The sequence below is a fragment of the Camelina sativa genome, chromosome 11, assembly GCF_000633955.1.
Source record: "Camelina sativa cultivar DH55 chromosome 11, Cs, whole genome shotgun sequence".
NCBI lineage: Eukaryota > Viridiplantae > Streptophyta > Magnoliopsida > Brassicales > Brassicaceae > Camelina > Camelina sativa.
The window spans coordinates 7,736,438-7,750,946 of NC_025695.1; the positions used below are offsets into that span (position 1 = coordinate 7,736,438).

General features: G+C 37.2%; 5 protein-coding genes across 5 annotated transcripts; 4 read left to right on the forward strand and 1 right to left on the reverse strand.

The window, feature by feature from the left end:
* Nucleotides 493–2,258, forward strand: LOC109127241 (uncharacterized protein At4g02000-like). The gene is made up of 3 exons (XM_019231787.1): nt 493–1,117; nt 1,323–1,411; nt 1,472–2,258. The coding sequence occupies exons 1-3, from the start codon at nt 493–495 to the stop codon at nt 1,652–1,654; spliced, it is 897 nt and encodes a 298-aa protein (XP_019087332.1). The 3' UTR covers nt 1,655–2,258.
* Nucleotides 3,844–4,299, forward strand: LOC104722243 (stigma-specific STIG1-like protein 1). Its single transcript, XM_010440384.1, has one exon. It carries the CDS (start codon nt 3,844–3,846, stop codon nt 4,297–4,299), a length of 456 nt encoding a protein of 151 aa, XP_010438686.1.
* Nucleotides 4,636–6,409, forward strand: LOC104722244 (proline synthase co-transcribed bacterial homolog protein). Its single transcript, XM_010440385.1, has 7 exons — nt 4,636–4,947; nt 5,062–5,128; nt 5,265–5,311; nt 5,480–5,567; nt 5,675–5,808; nt 5,954–6,052; nt 6,183–6,409. Exons 1-7 carry the CDS (start codon nt 4,726–4,728, stop codon nt 6,258–6,260), a joined length of 735 nt encoding a protein of 244 aa, XP_010438687.1. The 5' UTR covers nt 4,636–4,725; the 3' UTR covers nt 6,261–6,409.
* Nucleotides 9,481–12,062, forward strand: LOC104722245 (GDP-L-galactose phosphorylase 1-like). The gene is made up of 7 exons (XM_010440386.2): nt 9,481–10,084; nt 10,193–10,311; nt 10,391–10,450; nt 10,560–10,802; nt 10,891–11,076; nt 11,173–11,421; nt 11,514–12,062. The coding sequence occupies exons 1-7, from the start codon at nt 9,973–9,975 to the stop codon at nt 11,874–11,876; spliced, it is 1,332 nt and encodes a 443-aa protein (XP_010438688.1). The 5' UTR covers nt 9,481–9,972; the 3' UTR covers nt 11,877–12,062.
* LOC104722246 (small ubiquitin-related modifier 1-like) lies at nt 12,732–14,256 on the reverse strand. Its single transcript, XM_010440387.2, has 3 exons — nt 14,027–14,256; nt 13,214–13,363; nt 12,732–13,106 (listed from the first exon to the last, which is right to left on the reverse strand). The coding sequence occupies exons 1-3, from the start codon at nt 14,099–14,101 to the stop codon at nt 13,008–13,010; spliced, it is 324 nt and encodes a 107-aa protein (XP_010438689.1). The 5' UTR covers nt 14,102–14,256; the 3' UTR covers nt 12,732–13,007.

The following is a 14,509-nucleotide window of genomic DNA, read 5'->3' on the forward strand; positions in this document are numbered from 1 at the left end:
AGTTTTTTTGTTTCTTTCTCTTCTTTTTGTATATTTTAATTAGTAAAGGTAAATAGGTAATATCCTCTCTAGCATTCTAAGTTGGGCAAAAACAAAAGTCCTCGAGTCGTGGTTTTTTCTGCGGTGACCATGCTCTATGATCATCGTCCTCCTTGGTCTTTGTTTTGATAAGATCTTTGTGTTCTTTTCAAATATCTTTCTTCTTCTTTCTTTAAGTTTTTCCTTTCTTCGTTTCAAAGTAATCCTATATATATTATTATTTTTGACAAACGACAAAGACAAACGACAAAGCTACTTGAGCTTTATACAGTGATTATTCCTTTTGCTAGCTATTTCTTGGTTTGCTCCCAGATGTCGTCATCCTTGACTTTTTGATTTTCTGAAAAGAGAGCCCTTTGCTCTCTGTTTTTTCACTTCTGTACCTTCCCTCTTTTTTCTACTTTTCCTCTTTCTCCCATCATGCCTCATGAAATTTGGAATGACCTCCAATACATGGTTCTGGGTCGGGATGATCCTGAACTGTTCATACCTCATTCTGCCTATGCTCGAGGTTTGGCTAGGAACAGACTGAGCTTGATTGGGAAACCCCTGAACCTAAGAGATCAACCGCTGAAGGGTGTGATTCAGGAGTTACCACGCTTATGGGGTGTATCTTCGAGAGTTCATGGCCGTATACCGGATGACAGCTTTGTTCAGTTTCGTTTTCAACTAGAAGCAGACCTGGTGTCAGTGCTGCGAGCACAACTTTGGTTGTATAATGAATGGTTTGTGGCGTTACAGAGATGGGAAGACTTCCCCCGCGAAGATTTTCTTACTTTCATCGACCTTTGGGTTCAGTTACGTGGAATCCCTCTGCCATATGTTTCTGAAAGAACTGTAAGCTTTATAGCTAACACTCTAGGAGATGTTGTTGAACTCGGTTTCAATGAAGACACTACATATCAGATTGCCTTTCTTCGGGTTAAAGTCATAATTATCTTTACGGATAGAATCCGTTTTTTTAGATGTGTTCGTTTTCAATCTGGAGAAAAAGCCATGATTGGGTTTGAGTATGAAAAGCTCACGCTCTGCAGTAACTGCAGTCGGATAAATCATCACACTCGATTCTGTCCCTTTTGTTAGTGGTAATTGAGTTCGGTCATATGCTACATGAATAGGTGTAGGTTAAAAGTTGCGTTGTTTCCGTTACTAATCGAACGGTTACGACCGTAGCACTCTATATAATTGTGTGTAATGTTGTAAGGCAAAGTTGTCGAGAATTATTGAGATGTTTTCCACTTTTTCATTCTCTGTTTTTTCTCTACCATGCTCTGTATTTGAAGCAATGGCTTCTGGTATAATACAAGAGCAAAACTTCAACACCTTTCTGGCTCCCCCGGTTAACCCGGCAGACGAAGATGATGAACATGTGGTCCCTGTTTGGGAGGAAGGTCAAAACTCTAACCACCATAGTCATGAAGCGGAGGAATAGCTTTCTGAGAGTTCTGATATTTCATCATACTCGCCTATCTCTCAACCTCCTCGACCTCCCTCTCCTATGAACAATGAAGAAGGAACTGTTGTTATGCACCCTATACGCAACCTCGCTGATATCAAGGAGTCCATGGGATCCAATTCAGTCAAAGTTTCTCAACCCAAAACAGGTTTGAAGTAGGAGAAAGTTCCAAAAGGAAAAAAAGAAAGGAGATTGATACAGACCAGGCGAGGAATACTCGTCTCCGTAGCAAGGTTACTGGAATCAAGTTTTACCCAATACCCTCTAACCCTCCTTGAATGTCTTCCCTCGGGTGCTAGATACAGAGATCGGTGATTGTGGTCTCTGAAAAGGTCTTGATTATTTAAGTTGCACTTAGTTGTTTCCAACTCTCTAGAATAATGATCTTTGTATAGTTTTAGGATCGTTTGTTCTTTTTGGTGATAGGTATTTTGGGAAGATAAAAGACATAAAAGAAAAGTATGTTGATCTTCTACTGATTACTTTTTGGAACTTTTCGGTTACTAAGTCTCTGAAGGATGCAGCTTGATGTGTAAGAACCTCTCATAACCAAAGCTTATGATGGAAGCTATAAGATCAACTACAGTCTCAGATTGGAAGTATGGTCTTATTGAGAGAGTTATGAAATCTCCTTGGTTCTTCATATTTTGCATCGGTTTGAATTAGTAGCTGATTATGCTGTTTCTACTGATGTAACTTACAGTTTAATGTTTTAATTCTCAGCAGTTTGGTTGTGTTTTAGTGGAGTTTTTTCCACTGCTCTGTAATATGTATCCCTCTGTTCTATATAAAATGAAAATACTTGGAAAAAAAAAAAATCTAGCAAAGTTCAAATGGGAGACTTGAAGAATGGAAGCTATGAAATGTTTTTGTCGTACATTTGTTTGTTTCAATATATTAAAATTATTTATACATACTCCGTATCCGACTAAGAATACGTTTTTAGCATTTCTCGTATGTAAAAAAAGAGTTTACGCATCGTGTGATAATGTAATTAACTCAATATATAAAATATGTAGACGTACAGTGTAATTTGCAGAGGCCAGAATACAGCCAATAGAAGAATGATGTTGACTCTAATGCCGTAAAGTTGAAGTGTTATGCGAGAAAAGAGTTGACCATTTGACTTGCTGACCACTCACCATTATAGTTTAACTTTTAAAATTTGTCATAACACATGTTAATTAATTTTTTAAAATTTGAGAAACTAATTATAGATCATGAAGAACCACAATCCTAAAAGAATTGAAGTAATTAGATGAATCAACAAACAAAGTTTTAAATCAATCTATTTGTTCTACTGTTTTGTCCTTACTTTTGATCGTTCAATTTTATGAAAGAAATAATAATCTTGTCAATTTTTTTTTTAAAATCTGTTATAAACTATATATAAAAGAACCATATTTCAATACTACATTAAAATTGTTTTATATACTGAACTGTTTATGTTATAGATGGAAAATAATACTTGATGAACACACGACCTATTCCAGCTGAGTAGTATAATACAAAAACGTGAATGATAAAATTGAGTCAAAAGCTAATTAAGAACCATTTCGTGTCAACGGGAGCGTAGTTTAACTTCATTAGTTAACGTACGTAGTGTTGCATGCGCACTAATTCATATTTTCAAACTTGTAATGAACTTTTCATCTTCAAAGTATATATATAGATTAATTGTATTGCTGGCTGATTAAACACGGAGGAACGTGTTTTCTAATACACAAGTTAAAGCTGGCTTGTCTAATAATTTTGCCCTTATTAGAAAGAAAAATCAATGTTTCTTGGTTCTCGCTACCAAGAAAAATCATTTAAAAAAAATTGGATGCCTTTGCTTCTCCGTTCAACTCGCCTCAATTACCTCAGGTCGGCCAATGGGGAGATGGATTAAAATTATCTCATGCGGTAAAAGTTCATCTAGCAACTAAATAAAGTATAGTAGTCAACTGGTTTCATCATGTATTCATGTTAATACATATCTTTTTTTGTATTTCTTCTTCATTCCTAGAGGCGTAAGCGTAATGCACGCACCATAACAATGTATACATGCACATAGTTTGTATTCTAATTGTTTCCTTTATTTGTTTATTTTTTATCGACAAAACACACATAATCATAAAAATACTTGCAAACCTAAACGGAAAATAAATATCTAACAACATTTTTGTTACCGCATTTCCTGCGTCAACTCTACTTGACGACAACTATATATAAACCCTAACTCCATCCTCTCCTTCCTCACCAATCTCAATTCTTTCTCTCTCACAGTCTCTCTAAGAAGAAAAAAAGAAGAACAATCTCTCTCTCTCTCTCCCTTTCACACACACAACCCCAAAGCTCCGAAGAAAATGGCCCTCTTGAAGCTACTCGTGACCATCGCAATAACAACCGCAATCACAATCGCAGTCATCACAACCAGAACCACAACCACCACCAACGTGGAGCACACGAGCTTCGATGTACCGGTTACGCTGACTATAAGGCCAAGTCGGTTCTTGGCTCAGAAGGAAGTAGGCGAGCGAAACCCTAACGCTGCGGACCATTGCAACAAGGACCCTGAAATATGTAATCTCAACGGAGGCGGAGGAAGCAACTCGACGGTGACATGCTGCAACAACAAGTGCATAGACGTGAGCAACGACGACAAGAACTGTGGCGCGTGTAAGAACAAATGCAAGTTCTCACAAACATGTTGTCGCGGGCAATGCATTTACTTGGCTTACGACAAACGTCATTGTGGACAGTGTAACAATCTGTGTGCGCTCGGCGAGTTCTGCGTCTATGGTCTATGTAACTACGCGTGAATGATTGATCCATCACACGAGAAGGGCCGGGGCGCGCGTATATATAGTACATAATTAAATCTCTATAATTACAAACAAAGTTGAACTATTTACAATGGATGTTACAATATATGTCCAATCTCAGTTGGATGAATAAGTGGTTTATGTAATTTTGAATCCCATAAAGTTTTGAACGGGTATAAAAACAAAATATACGATTTTGATTTTTAGTTTATGCAAATATCAAAAAAGTCCTAACTAATTTTTGATATGTACTTAAATCAAAATCATTAATGAATTTGTGGACACCGTCGTGAATCACAATATCGTAAAAAGGCCATAAACTAATTTAATTACGTGGGGAAAAAATTGTGACCCGGCACAATTGTTAATTTCCGAAAATAGCCCAAATTGCCAAGGCGTGCGTTCTCCTACAAACGAGTGGCGATGGCAGCTCCAGCGGTGGAGGCAACCGCCGCAACTGCTCTCCGGTCTGTCATTCTGAGGGCTCGTAAAGCGGCGGAGCAAGTAGGAAGAGATCCGGAGCGGGTTAGGGTCCTTGCGGTCTCGAAGACTAAACCGGTCTCACTTATCCGCCAAATCTACGACGCAGGCCACCGCTGCTTCGGCGAGAATTACGTCCAGGAAATCATCGATAAAGCTCCACAGGTTCACCAATTTAGATTGAACATCGCGTCTCAAACTGACAGTTCAGAATTCGAATGATTCTCCTTCATACTTTGATGGTGACGAGTTTCTCGTTCGATTTTGTTTGATATGTAGCTTCCCGAAGATATAGAGTGGCACTTCGTGGGGCATTTGCAGAGCAACAAAGCCAAAACGCTATTGAGTGTGACTTTTTAAATTTCCCATTATCTTTGAATACATAATGACTCTCCAAGTTTTATTGAGTGAATTGTTACTGTTGATTTAGGGGTCAAGTGAAAGTGAAACTCTCTTTTTTTGTTTTAATCCAATGTTTGCAGCTGGAGTCCCAAACTTGGCAATGGTTCATGGTGTTGATGGCGAGAAGGTAATATAACTTCACTCATAACATATACTAGCAGTTCTGTGAGATAGTTTAAGATTTAGAGTGATGAGAAAGCAGAGTTATGTTGCGCAATTGAGTTTGCTAAGAGGTTTTGGTTTGATGTTTTATTTTGGTGCAACATTTTGGACTGATTTGACTCGAATTATATAGGTAGCAAACCATCTTGATCGAGCTGTTTCTAACCTTGGGAGACATCCACTAAAGGTTTTGGTTCAAGTGAATACAAGCGGAGAAGTGTGTGAGTGTTTTTTCCACCGAGCTTCCAATACTGTCCTGTAAATTGGTATGTGGTTGTCCTGCTTCGTCCATTGGCTGACTAACTGTTTGTTCTTTAAACTGGTGCAGCAAAATCTGGAATCGAACCTTCCAGTGTTGTAGAGCTAGCAAGACATGTGAAACTCCACTGTCCGAATCTTGTATTCTCCGGATTAATGACTATTGGGATGCCTGACTATACGTCTACTCCAGAGAACTTCAGGGTATGCCACTGATTTTACTCTATCCGTGTACATGTAATCATATATAAGGCTATTGTTCTAGCTACAACCGCGACAAAACCCTCGCGGGTTCTTTCCACACTTTTTACTTATCAAGGTTTATTATTTCCCCCTTCAACTGGGACAGACACTTTCAAACTGTAGAGCTGATGTGTGCAAGGCACTTGGAGTGGCTGAGGATCAATTTGAACTGTCCATGGGCATGTCGGGTGACTTCGAGCAAGCGGTAATATCTTTGTCTCTCTCATAATATCTTTGGCATAGAATCATTTGAATGTTCTCTTACTTTCATCCAAGGAACCACAACTGTAGAAGATGATGTTTGACTATGCTTCTTTGAACTTATGGAACTGCAGATTGAAATGGGAAGCACCAATGTCAGGGTTGGTTCCACAATTTTTGGACCAAGAGAGTACCCCAAAAAAGCAACTTAGTTACTATCACTCAAACACTTATTGTAAACTTGCTTATGTATAATGTTACTTTTGTCGATTATTAGTAATCTATATATTCTTTGTGATAAACTAATGTATATTCACGATATACATTACAAAAATATACACATTTGGTCGTTAGTGTTAAAGAGCTTGTTGTGTTTGGGTTTGGGATTGTGGACTACCATTTAAGGGCTCTGTTCTCCATCAATGGGTTTTTGAAAAACCGTTTTTTTAAGTTAAACATTTCTGTAGGGTTTCTCTTTGGCTGACTAGCAAATACGGAGTAGTTGCCAATTTTTTTTTGATAATTTGCAAAACATGAATTTCGTATTTACGAGTTGAGGTCTAAAGATCATGATGATAAAAGAAAACTAACGGTAATGGAAGGATGAGGGCGTACAATTTGTGTCGATATTGCAAAACAAATGGTGGACCACTTTATTATGTGGTTCAAGAACTATATCCTTTCCTTAGATTCCGACAATCTCCACTTGTTTTTTTACCTTCTTTGTTTTTTGTTTGTTTGTAATTTTGTATGTCATGACATAAAGAAACAAAACCCTCCAAAAAGTTAGATGTAATGGGTTGGGTTGCGTTGCGTTATTTATTTTGGAAGTGGCCTTATCGTAGGAACGCTTCCACGCGGGGTAGCTACTATCTCTAATCCGATATACAACTTACATCTAACTCTGCTAATGTCTGGTTCGTATCGACCCGATTTTGAGGAACGACCATTTGCCAAGGGGCCATGTTGGGATATGGTATGGATGAGGGTTATTAGCCTAGCCCTCGTTAAATTATGTTACAACTAAACAATTTATTTAGCATTCTGTATATATTTTATAGACAATATTTAGAAAGTAGACATTATCTAACAAAATAATTTGAAGCATAAACATTCTATTTTTTTTTGTGTGTGGAGAATAGATAATTTTCCCTCTTCTCTCTAATATAACACTTTATCTAATAGAAAACAGTAAATGATATTTTTTTGTTGTTGTAACATTAGCTGGGTTTTCTTGAAATCATCTTATCTTAAGATTATTTATGGACTTTATAATTTAGAAATTTAAGGGTGACAAAAAAAAAAAAAAAAAAAACTCCCATTAGAAAATATTATTTATACATCATTTACTTACCAAGGTCTTATTATTTTCCCCATAATCCAGGACTGGCTGAGGATCAATTTGAACTATCCATGAGCATGTCAGGTGACTTCGAGCAAGCGGTGATATCTTTGGCATATAATCATTCTTTCTTCCAAGGAACCACAAATGTGGATAATGATCTTTGACTATGCTTCTTTGAACTTATGGAACTGCAGGTCGAAATGGGAAGCACCAATGTGAGGATTAGTTACCCTATTTTCGGACCAAGAGAGTATCCCAAAAGAGCAACTTGGCTACTATCACTCAAGCACTTCTTGTAAGTTGTAAGATTAAGTATAAAGTTATATTTGTCGATTAATTACTAGAAATATACTAGTATTTCTTTTATGATAAACCAATGTGTATTCACAATATGCATTACAGAGAAAATATATATATATATATATATATATATATATATATATATATGCATTTGGTCGTTAGAGTTAATGAGCTTGTTGTGTTTGTGTTTGGGTTTGGGACTTAGATTACCATTTTAAGGGCTCTGTTCTCCATCATTGGGTTTTTCTTTATTTGGGGTTTCTCTTTGGCTGATTAACAAATACTTGCCAGAAACTCTATAGAAGAAATATGATATTTGCATGTAGATACAGAAGATGTTTCTTTGGAAACTGATGACCACAAAAACGCTTGACTAAAGAGGATTTGAGTTTTCTCCCCCTGGGTCAACCGCAATTATGATTCAATATATACCACTTATTTAATTAGTTTGATTTCATTGTTGTTGACCGCTTGAATTTTGACTTACATGCATGGTAGTGACACTACCACCGCCATACATATTCAAGTCTTTAACTACACATACGAAAAAGTTTTTTTTTTTTTTTTGGGTGCTATTTTTAATTTCTTGATGCAATATAAATTCGTATTTACATGTTGAGGTCTTAACTTAAGATCATGATAAATGGTTTGATAAAGTACAACTAACGGTAAACCGGTAATGGAAGGAGGAGGGCTTCGATTTGTTGATATTGCCAGACAAAACAATGGACCACTAATTATGTGGTTCAAGAACTATATCCTTTCCTTAGATTCCGAGGATCTTCACTCTGTTTTTTTTTCGTTTACCTGTTTAGTTTTTTGTTCATTTGTAATTTGGTAATAATGTCATAAAGAAACAAAACCCTCCAAAAAGCTATGGTCTAAAACTATTCACATTATTTCTATATGTAAGTTTTAAAATTTAGCTTCGCAATATATCGACCGAATGAACGATGGTCCTCGTTAGCCCAATTGAGCCTCGTAGAAGTTGCTACGACCACACATCGTCTCATGAAAAAGCATGACCATAGAAAATTTTATGTAATGACAACATAAAACAAGTAAAAACACAAACTAATACCTTGATTTTGCCGAGATCATATTATATATATGCCGCATGAACTTTATATTGCGTAGATTTAATTGCAACCTCTTATTAGCTATATATAGTCTCTCTTACGCTTGCATGCAGAAAAACTACAATCCCACTTAAATTTACTAGAATGGCACATCTGTTTATATATCTTGAGATAATGAGATATCAAAATCTTCACACATCTCTTTCTAAATGATAATTATTTTGATTAGTTTATTTTCATATCAATTTTTTTTACATCGGGTTAAAATATGAAACTTTGATACCATTGGAGAAATACGAAACTTTAAATGAAAATAACACTTATTCACATAGAGTATCAATTATGTGTATCTTTGCACTGATCCTAACATTTTCTATTCGTATATTCATTCGATATTTGTTCTTAACCTTTAATTAGCCGACTAACCAAAACATTGGTAACTAGCTAAGGTAGACAAGATAAGGAAATAACGAGGAAAAAATAGTTAAAAGGGAAAAAATAAAATAATTCAAGACGACCTAATTAATAGAAACTTCACGTCCAAATCACAACCCCAGAAAAATAAAGAGAAGGAAAAAGTTATATATATATATATATAAAATAAAAATTAATTTTGATATATTTTTGTCGTTAGTAAATTCTATGGTTCACTCATCTCCTATCTCTATTTAAAGCCCCATTCGATATCTCCTAAGACACTGTATCCGCAAAATATACCCTCAACCCCCCCCCCCCAAAAAAAAAAAAACCAAATTGTTGTAGGAATCAAATCTCTAATTGTATAAACCCAAATCAAAAGATCTCTCCTTTTTTTTTTTGCTGTTTTGAGTGTCGGGTTCGGTGAAATCTGTAAATCTTTCTCCGGCGTGCGTTTCGATTTTCACCAAAAATTGGGGACATCAGGTGATCGGCATCACGGCTATACACGGGATATCTCCGGGTGTTAGCTTTCATGTCCGTATAGTTCGACGGAAGGGTTGTTTAATCGAAACTAATCCTTTGCCGCACGGGGGACGTGGAGCTCTGCCGTCTGAAGGCGGCAGCCCTTCTGATCTCCTCTTTCTTGCCGGAGGCGGTTCCAACTTCATCTACCATCTTGTTAGCTTCTAGGTTTTAGGGTTTGTTTTAGAGATTCCTTTTTTTTTGTTTGTATGCTTGGTTCTATCGATTTTATCTTTTGGGGGGTTAGAGGGATTGAGAATGTTGAAAATTAAGAGAGTTCCGACCGTCGTATCGAACTACCAAAAGAATGAGGCGGCTGATGATTCCGTCGGCTGTGGACGGAATTGCCTCGGCGCATGTTGCATTAATGGTACGTTTTGAAAGCTGAATCGTCTTTTTTTTTTTTTATTTTTTTTTTGTTGTTGTTGTTAAATTTTAACTCTTTTTTGATTCACACTTTGTGCTACGTTTGTTTCAGGTGCTAGGCTTCCTTTGTATGCTTGCAAGAATCTGGAAAAATCCAGAGAGAAGATTGTGGTTAGCCATGAAGCTGAAGAGCCTCCTGTGGCTTTTCTCGAGTCTCTTGTTCTCGGAGAGGTAAGAATCGTTTACTTACATAGAGCAAAACGAGTTTAGCTGAGTAATCATTATATTAATCAATTCTTTATGTTTTCAGTGGGAGGATAGGTTCCAAAGAGGACTTTTCCGCTATGATGTCACTGCATGCGAAACCAAAGTAATTGTCTTTCTTATACCTTGTTTGACAATCTAGTGATGTTTGTTTCAATCCGAGATTCTGTTTTACATTGTTTTTTAAGATTGTTATCTCTTGTTGTTATATATAGGTTATACCTGGGAAGTATGGTTTCGTTGCTCAGCTAAACGAGGGTCGTCACCTAAAGAAGAGGCCAACCGAGTTCCGTGTGGATAAGGTTTTGCAGTCTTTTGATGGCAGCAAATTCAACTTCACTAAAGTTGGTCAAGAAGAGCTGCTCTTCCAGTTTGAAGCTGGCGAAGATGGTCAAGTCCAGTTCTTCCCCTGCATGCCTCTTGATCCTGAGAATTCTTTCAGTGTTGTTGCTATCAATGTAAAGAATCTTGTGCAGAGAGCTCTATTTGTTATCCTTTGATTGGTTTTGATAGCAAAAGATTAATTCTTTATTTATTTTTTAACAGGTTAGCCCGATCGAGTATGGGCATGTGCTGCTGATTCCTCGTGTTCTTGACTGCTTGCCACAGAGGATCGATCACAAAAGCCTTTTGCTTGCAGTTCACATGGCTGCTGAGGCCGCGAATCCTTACTTCAGACTTGGTTACAACAGCCTGGGTGCTTTTGCCACTATCAACCATCTTCACTTTCAGGTATACACAATAGTAACCCATGCATAATTCCTTTTTTCCCGGCGTATCTAAGATGACTTGTATTGATTGTTTTGGTGGTGATTTTGTTGTAAACAGGCATATTACCTGGCCATGCCTTTCCCACTTGAGAGAGCTCCTACCAAGAAGATGGTTACCACTGTTAGTGGTGTGAAAATCTCAGAGCTTCTGAATTACCCTGTGAGAAGTCTTCTCTTTGAAGGTGGAAGCTCTATGCAAGACCTATCTGATACTGTATCAGATGCCTGCGTTTGCCTCCAAAACAACAACATACCTTTCAACATCCTCATCGCTGATTGTGGAAGGCAGATCTTCGTGATGCCACAGGTATAAATTTTTAGCAAGCAAACCGTTGGATCACCACATGTTTTGAATCCACCCAGTTAAAGTGATTAACAATTTGATTGTATAAATTGCAGTGTTACGCAGAGAAACAGGCTCTAGGTGAAGTAAGCCCCGAGGTATTGGAAACGCAAGTGAACCCAGCCGTGTGGGAGATAAGTGGTCACATGGTGCTGAAAAGGAAAGATGATTACGAAGGAGCTTCAGAGGAGAATGCCTGGAGGCTCCTTGCAGAAGCTTCTCTGTCAGAGGAAAGGTTTAAGGAGGTTAACACTCTCATCTTTGAAGCCATAGGTTGTAGTGACCAAGAGGAAGATCCTGAAGGAACCATAGTTCACCAGCAAATCCCTAATGGTGGTGTGTTTAACCAGAAAAGCAATCGTATCCATGGAGGTCCGATCACAAACGGGACTGCGTCTGAGTGCATTGTCCTTCAGTGAACAATATCGTGACGGTTTGTATGTATAATTAGAAGCCTAAATAAGCAAACTCTCTTGCTAGTTGCATTTGAAGCTTCTTGGTGTTTTAATGATGGTTGTGGGTATTTTGTGCCTAGAATTGCTGTCTTTTTTTTAGTGTTGTTATAAGTTCGTGTTAATGATGAATATATATGTTCTTCTCGATGATGATGATTATTAATTTATAGATATGATCATTCGAAGTCATTCGAAGTCGTGGTTAGTATGTCTTAACTCTTAAGAATGTCTGTCTCATCCAAGTGCTTGTATCGAAGTCTATCTAAAATCAACGTACATGTTATTGTTAACATGTCAGAAAATGAGACAGTACTATTATAACTGCCTTACTGGTTGTTTTGAATCATGGGTGTGTCTTGTGACAGTACTGGTTGTTTTGATTATGGGTGTGTCTTGTGATCATCAACCATCACAATCTCTGTTTGTTAAGCACATCGTGTATAGACAGTACTATAATTACTAGTTGTTTTGATCATGGGTGTGTCTTGTGATCATCATCAACCATCACAATCTCTGTTTGTTAAGCACATCGTGTATAGACAACAGTACTATAATTACTGGTTGTCTTGATCATGGGTGTCTTGTGAGACAGTACTGGTTGTTTTGATCATGGGTGTGTCTTATGATCATGAACCATCACAATCACTGTTTGTTAAGCACATCGTGTATAGACTACAATCACAAACAAGACCACGGTTCAAGTTAGAATATTTTGTTCCATTGTCCGAGTGGATTTTAATTATATTTGTTCGCCCATTATCTCAACAAATTTCAATAAGGGCTTTTTGATCGTTTCATTTACTTGTTTTACCAATTGAGTTTATAAACCCAAGAAATTATAGATAATCGCCCTTTAAGCCCAAATAGTAGAGTAACATAGGAGGAGGAGCCAATAACAAACACAAGAAGACCAAAAAACTCAAACCGAATGGTTCTTTAAACCTTGAATGACCCATACACATAATTCATAGTTTCTTCTAGAGATATTAATGGCCACGATAAAAAAACACAAGTCTGGAAATCCTAATAATGCCGATAACTCCTTAAACCATTCCATATCACACAAAGCCCTACTAAAACCCGGAGGAGGAGGTGTCAAGCTATAGCCATAGCCATAGCCATAGCAGCACCAGTACCACCGCCACCGGTCTGATGGAGCATCGCATCGATCTCATCACCGTCCTCCATGTCAAGCTGTAGTAGCATCAGGATTATTATTAGCGTTAGAATGAAAAGCTACAACTTTTTAAGAGGGTAAAAAGAGCATGTAGATTGAATTATGTGTGTTTTGTTTTACTTGCCTCATCAGGGGTTTGCTCAGCGCGAAGACGACGTCCATCAAACAAGAAAGCGATGGAGTTCATGTCCTGGGATTGCCTGTCACAGTAAGCATTCATCAGCTTCTTCAGCTGAGTGCTTCTCTTGATCCTAAAGAACACCTCGTTTCCATCCTATATAAGAACACCCACATTACAAAGTATAACACTGTTAACAAAAGTTAAGAGATAGCATAGGAAACAATAATTGAATTCTAATGTCTCTTTCTTTCTTTTTAGAAGTCTCTCTGTTTTGGTTAGTGAACTGAAAAAGTATCCATATCATTATAATGTAGGCTTTTTGCTTATGAGAATTCCAAACATAAACACCACTCAAAACTTAACAAACTCATCAGCAATGATAAACCAGACAATTGTTTGACAGCATCGTTCACAAATCCTTAGAACATTCAACAACTGTTTCAACTTTACCATTGCAAAATTGTGAAATACACTCAAACAACAACAATACAAGCCACAAGCTCTATATACAACTCACATTATAATTATAGAAATTTCATAAACAACCGGTAAACGTATAATAACAGCACAATATTTTGTCCAGTCAAATCAAAAACCAAAAAGAAGAAAAAAACAAAACAAAAAAAAAGCCACCAACACTGAGCTTGTTGTACGAAACCCTAAAATTGTAAAACCAGAGAAAATAGCCAAATCGGGGGAAAAAAATAAAACCCTAAACGCAGCTACACGAGAGCTTCAAATCAGAAACCCAAATCTTCAAAAAAGAAAAAAAAAAACAAAACAAAAGTGAGTAAAAAAGTAGAAAAAGATAGATACCTGTCCCTTGACTTTGAGATTGATGTGAGCACCACCGTCTCCTGGCTTCTTTTCTTCCTCCTGGGTTGCAGACATCGTGTAAGACTCTCTCGTCCGGTGCACAAATACAAAGAATTTAGATAGAACGACGAGAGAGAGAGATTCAGACTCCGATCAAACAAGAGATATATGAAAATATATATATATATATATATATATATATTAAAAAAGAAAAGAGACTGGAAAATAAAAATCTCTCTCTAATTGGCCCTCTGTGGCTTTTTGTACTTGGACGCATCGGATTCCTCTTTATCTCTTTAAAAAGTGGCGAATCGTTGTAGGGCATCTACCCTAATCCAACGGTTCATATTCTCTAGGTTTTTTTCTTTAAATCCAACGGCTGAGAGACACTACTACTACGCTTTTTAGATGATATTTATGGGCTTATGATACTTCCATTGGGCCACATCTATCTGATTCGAACCCATTAGACAATGTGATCCC

Coding starts and splice junctions, on each gene's coding strand:
- LOC109127241 (XM_019231787.1), top strand. CDS start 493: ATGGTTCTGGGTCGGGATGATCCTGAACTGTTCATACCTCATTCTGCC. Junction 1,118..1,322: donor CACTCGATTCTGTCCCTTTT/GTTAGTGGTAAT, acceptor CTGTATTTGAAG/CAATGGCTTCTGGTATAATA. Junction 1,412..1,471: donor ACGAAGATGATGAACATGTG/GTCCCTGTTTGG, acceptor GCGGAGGAATAG/CTTTCTGAGAGTTCTGATAT.
- LOC104722243 (XM_010440384.1), top strand. CDS start 3,844: ATGGCCCTCTTGAAGCTACTCGTGACCATCGCAATAACAACCGCAATC.
- LOC104722244 (XM_010440385.1), top strand. CDS start 4,726: ATGGCAGCTCCAGCGGTGGAGGCAACCGCCGCAACTGCTCTCCGGTCT. Junction 5,129..5,264: donor CAAAGCCAAAACGCTATTGA/GTGTGACTTTTT, acceptor CAATGTTTGCAG/CTGGAGTCCCAAACTTGGCA. Junction 6,053..6,182: donor CGGGTGACTTCGAGCAAGCG/GTAATATCTTTG, acceptor ATGGAACTGCAG/ATTGAAATGGGAAGCACCAA.
- LOC104722245 (XM_010440386.2), top strand. CDS start 9,973: ATGTTGAAAATTAAGAGAGTTCCGACCGTCGTATCGAACTACCAAAAG. Junction 10,312..10,390: donor AGTCTCTTGTTCTCGGAGAG/GTAAGAATCGTT, acceptor TTATGTTTTCAG/TGGGAGGATAGGTTCCAAAG. Junction 10,803..10,890: donor TCAGTGTTGTTGCTATCAAT/GTAAAGAATCTT, acceptor ATTTTTTAACAG/GTTAGCCCGATCGAGTATGG.
- LOC104722246 (XM_010440387.2), bottom strand. CDS start 14,101: ATGTCTGCAACCCAGGAGGAAGAAAAGAAGCCAGGAGACGGTGGTGCT. Junction 13,364..14,026: donor ATCTCAAAGTCAAGGGACAG/GTATCTATCTTT, acceptor GTTCTTATATAG/GATGGAAACGAGGTGTTCTT. Junction 13,107..13,213: donor CTGAGCAAACCCCTGATGAG/GCAAGTAAAACA, acceptor ATGCTACTACAG/CTTGACATGGAGGACGGTGA.